This window comes from Vollenhovia emeryi, unplaced genomic scaffold (assembly GCF_000949405.1).
Source record: "Vollenhovia emeryi isolate VEMERY1.0 unplaced genomic scaffold, V.emery_V1.0 DF939144.1, whole genome shotgun sequence".
Taxonomy (NCBI): Eukaryota; Metazoa; Arthropoda; class Insecta; order Hymenoptera; family Formicidae; genus Vollenhovia; species Vollenhovia emeryi.
The window spans coordinates 56575-64906 of record NW_011967222.1 but is presented as its reverse complement, the minus strand read 5'-3'; the positions used below and the strand labels follow the sequence as shown (position 1 = coordinate 64906).

The window sequence follows — 8332 nt, the reverse complement described above, 5'->3', positions numbered from 1 at the left end:
CCGAGAATTTTCACATTCAAATCACGAAAATCGAGAATTTTTCCTTTACCTAAATTTTCTCCCAAGCATAGTTTTTAAATTATAAAAAGAAATAGGTTACGACATATTTTTGACTGCCAGCGCGCACGGCGCAACGCGCAGAGTTTACTTCTTGCGGGTAACACAGTCAAGCTTCTCTTTGACTATGCTATTGTCTATGGTTCTCACTCTTCCGCTTAAATGGTCAATCTTGCTGTCTGCTTGTCCATGATCGTAGCGAGAGACAACTATTTCGACATTGCTTGTTGCTACCATGATGTAAAAAGAAAGGTGTAACAACATCGTGTATGCGCAGTAGTCATGTGCATTTGGACCCAAATTTCATTGGCTCGCTCATCGTGCGCCGCCGCTATGCGCAATGATACACCTTTCTTGCAGTAGCTATGTGCATTTGGACCCAAATTTCATTGGCTCGCTCATCGTGCCGCCGCCGCTATGCGCAATGATACACCTTTCTTTTTACATCATGGTTGCTACGACATCGAGGTCGATTCGGTAGAAAGACGGTTGTAAAGTAGAGACATTTTGAGAGACTCTAATCGGGACGGATAAATCCAACGACGAACGGTTATTCCCGAGATGTCACAGGAGACGGGTCTATTGCATTGTTATAACCGCGGCTGCGGAAAGAAATTCAATCCGAGCGACAATAAGGACGGTAAGTTGTACATACCTGGCCTTCTGCAAACCTGTCATTAGTGTTTCGTTTTTTTTTTTGTTCGTTTTAACTAAAGTAACAGTATATAAAAGGGAAGGCAACGCTTTTTCACAGACGATTGCGTCCACCATCCGGGAAGCCCGGTGTTTCACGACGTGTACAAGGGATGGTCCTGTTGCAGTAAGAAGTGTACGGACTTCACAGAGTTCTTGAACATCAATGGGTGCACGAGGTCGAAGCATTCGAACGAGAAGCCACCGGAACCGGAAAAGTCGACGGTCAATAGATGCAACAATATGGTGCGGATTGCCACGAGACCTGTGAGCAACAGAGTATCCCTGAAAAGACCTCCCTTCGATGCGCCGCAGGTCACGCTGTCGCCGACGATATCTTCGGCCTTGCTGGAACAAGTTAAGGGGCTGACGGCTTTAGGGAGCGACAAACCGACAGACGGTGTGGTACAGATAGGACAATCTTGTACGAACAATTCCTGCAAGGGGACTTACGCGGGACCCGACTCTGACGAGGAGACTTGCAATTATCACCCTGGTGTGCCTATCTTTCACGAAGGAATGAAATATTGGTCTTGCTGTCAGAAGAAAACCACGGAGTTCGCCTTGTTTCTGCAACAGCCAGGCTGTAGGCAGGGCAGACACGTATGGTTCTCCAAGGTACAGCGTTTGGACGAGCGAAAAAATATGTCTACTAGCCTGTGCCTACGAGGCTAGAGCTTGGTTCAATTTCTAGTTCCGAGAAGTGTGGCCAATCAACTTGTAGCTTTTATGGAATAGCTGCAAGTTGATTGGCCACACGTTTCTCGGAACTAGAACGTGGACCAAGTTCTAGCATCGTGGACACAGGCCTTAATACTTGCGTGTGTTTCCATTTCCTCTCAGTACTACTTCCAGTACTGGACGTTATTATTGCATTCAGCTTCTGAGCAAATTGTTCCCCAACGAAAGAATGTGAATCGCCAGTAGTTGATTAACGATAAAAAGAATTGTTGGACGACTTTAGGCTGGCAGATGGTTTCTTTATTTAAATCCGACGTTTCGGCCACGCGGGTTGTGGTCCTTTTCAAGGAATTCAACCATAATATTACGTCACTGATATCAAACTAACAGCAGTTATTCTTTTCTAAATGTAACCATTCACATCTTTTTTTGAGACTGAATGCTCGAGACTATTGTCGGTAGTGCTGAAAGGAAATGGGGACACACCCCTTGTTTCTTTTTTGCGATTGACGCACGTGTAAAATTCATTCGTTGCAGAATGTGGGAAAGCAGGCTCAATGTAGGATGGACTGGCATCAAACTGGATCGCACGTAGTTGTTTCTATATTTGCAAAAAAATATCTGCCCAGTCGGTCTGCCATAAAATTAAATCCCATCCATCTGACTGTAGATTTATTCTTTGTAGAAGAAGATTCGAGATACGATCTCGATATAGAATTGAGAGGGGTACGTGTTAATTTTAGTGCTCCAGTCTTGCACGTGTAGTGGACAAGTTAACTGACGCGCCGGCACTTACGATGCGCGTTCTTCTGCTCGTTTTAGGTCGTCGACGTCGAGCAAAGTAGCGTACACATGCTGCCAACCAAAGTAGAAATTAAATTGAAGAAGGCCGAGCCCGGCTGCTGGTCCAAGTTGGAGGTTCCCAGGGAAGCAAAGCCAAAAAACTCTAAAAGTAATGAGAACGATGTGAATCTCAATTCGGAATTGAAAGACGTGGACCTTAGTGACCTTTAAATATTAACTACAATTTAATTTTTTAAGAACATAATTGAATCGACGAAGTTGTAATTGTTTTCTTTTCCCGAATGATTTCTTTCAGTTTAAAAGTGACGTTCTAACGGGAGATTGTGCGCCATTTTCAGTGATCCTCAGCGCGATGGTGAAAACGTGGAATTGTATTCAGTTCTCTTAGCCTTAAATCTGAAAAATTCAACCTGTGAATACATGAAATTCATATTTTTTTAATAAAATCTAATTACATTTTCCAGTTCCTAAAAGAAAGGGTTGGGGGGAGGGGGGGAGGGCGAACTAAGATAGCGACCAAGAGTTCTAAATTTTGTAGCCTTGAGTCTACGAGAGTACGCCAGTGTTGTTATTGAAATTTCTCGCCAGGAATAAAAAAATTGGCATAATTATTTACACACAATTATATACAATCATATACAATTGTTACGCAAACATTGTTCTTAAATACTGAAAATTTTTAATGGCATCTGACGTGAGAGAAAATGTAAATACAGCTGGAGAAACGCCATATCGGTTTTTCATTTATCCCCGGATCTGCTGGAGTGCGCAGGAAACGATCTCGCCACATGGGGAGATCGTCTCCACCGGAAAGGGTGAAATTGATACGCAAACTTTTAAATTGTTAATTTATCATTTATTATGTGGGTTCCTTTCACTTATAAAAAAATGTATAACAATCGAATCTCTACATTCCTAATTGACCTCTCTGCGAAATTTCCCTTTGAAAACTAAGAGGTATTTCATTTGTGGAGGTTCTAATACTACTGATGTATACATATCGATGTTTGTACACTAACCTTTCCGACCATGAGACACTGTGAAAGATGCGGATGCCGACTGTGTTCGTGTCACGAGCCGAACGATGCTGGCCACCGATTCGAAATTGCGGGTAAATAATTCGTTGACGCATCGAACGTGAAAGTATACCGATGTGTTTATGCACGCGCATGCTGTAGGATATATTTCCCTTTATTTTAGATACTAGCTCTACACGGATACAGGCAATCGGACGCGATCTTCAGCGCTAAATTGGGATCGTTGAGGAAGGGATTTAAGAAAGAGATCGACTTCACGTTTGTAAGATCGCCGCACAGGGTCCCATCCCTGGATGGGATTAGTCAAGAGGATGCGGATGATAATGGCGCGTGAGAAATATCAGTGAAAGTCACGAACGTGCTCTCCATTCATTGGCACAATCTGACACAAGTATCATTTTATCCCTGCTGTTCACTGGATGTTGAACAACAAAGGCGGACTGACGCTTGTGCGCTAAATGGAGAGCACCAGAAGTTTCTCGTGTCGTCACCCTGTGCAGCGATTGCGTCTTAATTGTATTGCTGTGTATGAATTACAGGATACGGATGGTGGTTTAATACAGAGGATCGTGTGTTTAAAGCCACGGTGCCGAGCGACTTGTGTGTAGGATTTGACGACAGCGTAGCCGCGATCGAGAAAGCGTTTTTAGAACACGGTCCTTTCGACGGCATACTGGGTTTCTCGCAGGGAGCTGCTTTCGTCAGTGTACTATGCGCAATGAAGAAGAAGAAAAGTAAATTTAATGAAATAATACACGTTAATATATTGCCCGATCTCTTTCGCAAGGCCGTATCTCGTGTTTACACAATTTCCGGTTTTTCTGTTTAAACGCTCATTCTGGCCCTAAACGAGCGTTTGAGCGGAAAGACCGAAAATTGTGTAAAAATCGAGATACAACCTTGCGATGGAGATCAGTCGATGTGTGCAAACATGTACACGTATATAAAATGAACATACAATTGTTATCTGCTTGCAGTGATAGAAATAGAATTCCACTTTGCTATTATAATATCCGGATTCAAATCACTGTGTGCGCCGCACGCAAAGTATTACGACGAAGAGATAGATATACCTTCTTTGCATATTTATGGAGAGAATGATCAAGTCATTCCGACAGGTATACGATCATTGATTTAATATTATTAATGTAAAAGACAGACGTATAAAACAGATTTAATATATATATTAAAATGTAAAAGGCTTAATATTGTTAGTATAATTAGCAACTTAGACCAACATATTCAATGCTCAATTCAGTCGTTACTTGTTGCAGTAATGGCAGAACAAATCAGTCGTCTGTTCCCAGATAAGAAGGAGATACGGCACGAAGGAGGGCACTATGTGCCGAGTAAAAAAGATATTTATAGGGATTTTATAATGGAAATGTTAAGCAAATATAAGAACTTGAGCAGTTAACAATGATCTTATTTTATTACTGAATTTTATTCCACTAATTCGGCAAGCAATTTTATTGCGGAGAAGATTGAAATGTACATGAGTAATAAATAAAATAAAAATGCCAAAAGATTTATTTTTTAAATATTAAATAAGGGTATGTGTAATCATATACAATTTTTTTCCCTGCTATCGCGTAGCATGACATTACTAGAGTGTGTTGTTGCAAGTCTTATCGTAACGTACAGTTAATGGTGTTGCCATTGATTATAAAACTGTATAAGTTAAAGACAATAATTAATAGGATACGACGTTACCGAACTAAAGATCATTAATTAGAGCATTTTACATTTACGATTGTGTATCAGCTCAGATCCCGTCCGTCTTGTACGCCAATACGATACGACTACTGGATGTAGATGTCCACATTAAATGAGAAAGTGTAATGCGTGTTCGATAAAATATTGCATCTAATAATTTGATTCTCCTTGCGACACTAGGACGTGTAAGCGAAAGTAACATACAGCACAGATAGACATTCAGTTTGAAAGAAGTTACTAAAAAAGGTACTTTAAAATAATTAAGCTATACCTGTAACTTAAATGTACATAAGTTGAGGTATTTATATCTCGCATTTTGACCATAACAAAACGCTTATGTTAATTTTAATATAGCTATATTAATTTGGTTTGATGCGCAATAGTGAGCAGAATTTTTTTATTTTTATTATCACTTTCAGTCTAATAATAAAGTACAAATTGGTACTCATCACATGTCCTTATAAGACTGAAGATCGCGTGACTATATAGCATCCTCATTAAATTGAATATTGAAAAATTTTGCAGCTCTGAATATTTGTGTAAAGTTGTATCTAATATTCATACAATATTATAGTATTCGTTACCATAATATTCACACCCTAATATTCACATACGTGATACGTAAGATTTCCCTTTTGCCCCTTTTTCTTTAATCATTCAGAGCTGTCCTGACGATTACTAGATTGCGCAGAACACAAAACTTCATCGTCGCCCGACGCAATGTCGTCCGCGTTATTTCAAGGTGATTGCTCTTGACCATTATTTTCTTGGGACTTCATAACGTCGGGGAGATCCGGCGGTAGAGAGAACGGTGTCATTTCGAGAGGTTCAAACTGGCCATCAGGCTGACGCAGAGCTAAGCCGACTAATGCAGGACACTGCGCTTTTGCAGTTGCCGATGTCAGTCCGTAATCCTGTAAAGTCTTGCTGTCCGACATTAGCTGGTTCTCCTTGTTAAATAGCTGTTGATTTGCCGGTGGTACTTTCATTATACCTGTAAAAGAGAGGAAGGGAGTGAGTTTTAATTGAAAATAACAGCTTATTCTCTTTAATCTTTCAGTGCCACTATAATCATCCGTTGGTATACTACCTATTCTTATCTCTTAATAAGCCAAATGTCTTAACGAGCCTAAATTTTTCGAGGGTCATTCAATCCTTAGTGACATATGACAATGTTACTGTAGCTTCCCTTTCGTCAAGGTTTATTGAGGGTAGATTAAAATCAGGTTTATGGTAGCGTGAATCAGATATGTCAAAGGAATTAAGAAATACAAAAGGATGAATAACAAGAAAGCAGAGTAGATAACATTGGCAGTGTGATATAATACTCTAGGTAGCTGATGTTATTTATTGTCATTTTGACGACGAGTCAGTTTGTTACTGCGATATAAGAGATTTATTTCGTGAAAAACTTGATCTATTCGACTTTTAAAACTAAAAAACTTTGACAATAATAGCTCAATGGCAATATGTGACAGTCGAGATATCTTCCGTTAGGTAATTATTCAACAACGAATGTAAAATTCCGAGCGAAAATTATACGGATAAAAATTGTTGAGAATTCGTTTGATTAACCAAACCACTCTTCATTTAAGAAATGCGAATTAAATATAGACAATTTCCAGCAGCTTATCTGCAACTTCCGCCGCATCGCACTCTTCACATTCAAACTTTTCATCTCTTGCGCTCACGTCACGAAATCTCGAGATTCAAGTACCTTGAGTAAACAAATCTTTCGCTCCAAGAAAATTAAGTTTACACGTAAATTTTCTTCTTGTTTTAGCTTGTCAAATGTATTGTTATTGTATACTTGACACGCATACAAGATTACTCCACTCTCTATTAACACAATTTATCCCGTGTACACCGCTAATTAGGCCTGAATCTGTGCCCGCTCGACGAAACGACTGGAAAGCCGCTCTATCGAAGTTAATAATCATTCAATTGCGAGTCGCCGAGCGACAGACGCCGAGAGGGGGATTTGTTGCCGCGGGTGATCTCGCGCGGCAAGCCCGCCTCACCTTCGATCATCTTCTTCAGCTCGAGGACTGTGGTGTCATCCTTAGCGTCGGTGAATATCGTCAATTTTTTCCGCCTGATCATTAGAAATACGTCCTGCAAAACGGGGAAATAGAGTCATTGCGAGCTTGAAGGTTAGCCGACCCGGGATACAGAATCGTCGGCCGGACGCGACGCCGAGAGGGGATCCTTACCATTGTGTTATAATTATATACACCTAATATTACAACGTAACAATAGGGCTAATGTGTAGTGCCGCTGGGACACGGGGGCACAATTTTATGCCTATCGAACTCTCGTGTTTACCAGCAGACCTTCGGGTCAGGTCAGGGGTACACCGGACCCACCAGGGGCACCAGGCCACATGCAGTAACCCCAGATCGAGGAATCCCTCGACGCATGCGCGTCCATGGCGACTCGCTGCATGCGCGTGCGCGTGGTCGATCTCTTGACCTGCAGACCTGCAGCCTGGTTTACAAGAGCAATTCATTCCTCTGTTGAAGATACAATTTTCTCAATTTTATTCTTACACGTTTCATCATATTCTTCAGACGTTTTCTTTCTGGTTTTTTGCTGCACATTTAAAATTTTGAATAATGTTATAAATGAAGCTAGAATTTGTCCTCTCTTCATTATTTTTATAAATATCGACCGATTACAAGAAGGAGTAGACTTGTTACTCCGAAAACATTAGACTTTATCTGGACTAAAAGCCTAAAGCCCGTATCAGACTACGGATTGGGATTGGGATTAGATTGAAATTTAACCAATCACAGTAAAGGTTACTAATCTCAAGTGCAGTAACTTTTACTCTGATTGGTCAAATTTCAATCTAATCCCAATCTCAATCCGTGGTCTGATACGGGCTTTAGGCTCGGTTTCACCAACGCGAGTTAATCTAATCGGTCGGTTAACTTAACAGGGTACCAACATAAAACTTCATTAATTAACCTATTTTCTTGGTTCAGTTTTATGTTTGGCTGTTGGCGCGTACCATCGGAAGTAAAGCCTATCACACAATGCCAGGCAATAGGCAATAGGAATAGAGAATAGAATTTTTGACGCGTTGGATTCGTCAGAAATTTTCTTCCAACCAATCCAACGCGTCAGAAATTATATTCCCTGTTCCTGTTGCCTGTTGCCTGGTGATAGGCTTAAAAGGGGTCTGTGATTGAACACAGAACAGACTCATGTTCTATGGCCACGTTCAGCAGGCACAACTGTTGAGTGAGCGCTCAGTATGATTGGTTAATACTTTTAGATCCAGCCAATGGCCGCGTTCAGCAGACACAACTGTTGAGTGAGCGCTCAATGATTTCTTAACG

General features: G+C 40.8%; 3 protein-coding genes across 4 annotated transcripts; 2 read left to right on the top strand and 1 right to left on the bottom strand.

Moving 5' to 3' along the window:
* Positions 1 to 297: 297 nt before the first annotated feature.
* Positions 298 to 2676, top strand: LOC105566449 (cysteine and histidine-rich domain-containing protein). Of its 2 annotated transcripts, XM_012020456.1 has the most exons (5): positions 298 to 697; positions 812 to 1368; positions 1969 to 2157; positions 2254 to 2383; positions 2531 to 2676. In XM_012020456.1, the coding sequence occupies exons 1-5, from the start codon at positions 619 to 621 to the stop codon at positions 2533 to 2535; spliced, it is 960 nt and encodes a 319-aa protein (XP_011875846.1). In that variant the 5' UTR covers positions 298 to 618; the 3' UTR covers positions 2536 to 2676. The 2 variants fall into 2 exon arrangements, with proteins under 2 accessions (XP_011875846.1, XP_011875845.1); XM_012020455.1 differs by having other exon boundaries at positions 2254 to 2676.
* A 371-nt stretch (positions 2677 to 3047) lies between these two features.
* LOC105566448 (UPF0483 protein AGAP003155) lies at positions 3048 to 4798 on the top strand. Its single transcript, XM_012020454.1, has 5 exons — positions 3048 to 3346; positions 3436 to 3598; positions 3812 to 4006; positions 4250 to 4390; positions 4547 to 4798. The coding sequence occupies exons 1-5, from the start codon at positions 3320 to 3322 to the stop codon at positions 4687 to 4689; spliced, it is 669 nt and encodes a 222-aa protein (XP_011875844.1). The 5' UTR covers positions 3048 to 3319; the 3' UTR covers positions 4690 to 4798.
* A 322-nt stretch (positions 4799 to 5120) lies between these two features.
* LOC105566447 (transcription elongation factor B polypeptide 2) lies at positions 5121 to 7382 on the bottom strand. The gene is made up of 3 exons (XM_012020453.1): positions 7202 to 7382; positions 7010 to 7103; positions 5121 to 5982 (listed from the first exon to the last, which is right to left on the bottom strand). The coding sequence occupies exons 1-3, from the start codon at positions 7202 to 7204 to the stop codon at positions 5726 to 5728; spliced, it is 354 nt and encodes a 117-aa protein (XP_011875843.1). The 5' UTR covers positions 7205 to 7382; the 3' UTR covers positions 5121 to 5725.
* Positions 7383 to 8332: the final 950 nt, after the last annotated feature.

What these genes read in the sequence shown, in the direction of transcription:
- LOC105566449 (XM_012020455.1), top strand. Translation starts at nt 619, where the DNA reads ATGTCACAGGAGACGGGTCTATTGCATTGTTATAACCGCGGCTGCGGA. An exon ending in TCCGAGCGACAATAAGGACG is followed by an intron (nt 698 to 811) that starts GTAAGTTGTACA and finishes GCTTTTTCACAG; the next exon opens with ACGATTGCGTCCACCATCCG. An exon ending in GACACGTATGGTTCTCCAAG is followed by an intron (nt 1,369 to 1,968) that starts GTACAGCGTTTG and finishes CATTCGTTGCAG; the next exon opens with AATGTGGGAAAGCAGGCTCA.
- LOC105566448 (XM_012020454.1), top strand. Translation starts at nt 3,320, where the DNA reads ATGCTGGCCACCGATTCGAAATTGCGG. An exon ending in CCACCGATTCGAAATTGCGG is followed by an intron (nt 3,347 to 3,435) that starts GTAAATAATTCG and finishes CCTTTATTTTAG; the next exon opens with ATACTAGCTCTACACGGATA. An exon ending in TGATCAAGTCATTCCGACAG is followed by an intron (nt 4,391 to 4,546) that starts GTATACGATCAT and finishes TACTTGTTGCAG; the next exon opens with TAATGGCAGAACAAATCAGT.
- LOC105566447 (XM_012020453.1), bottom strand. An exon ending in GCTGAAGAAGATGATCGAAG is followed by an intron (nt 5,983 to 7,009) that starts GTGAGGCGGGCT and finishes TCTCTTTTACAG; the next exon opens with GTATAATGAAAGTACCACCG.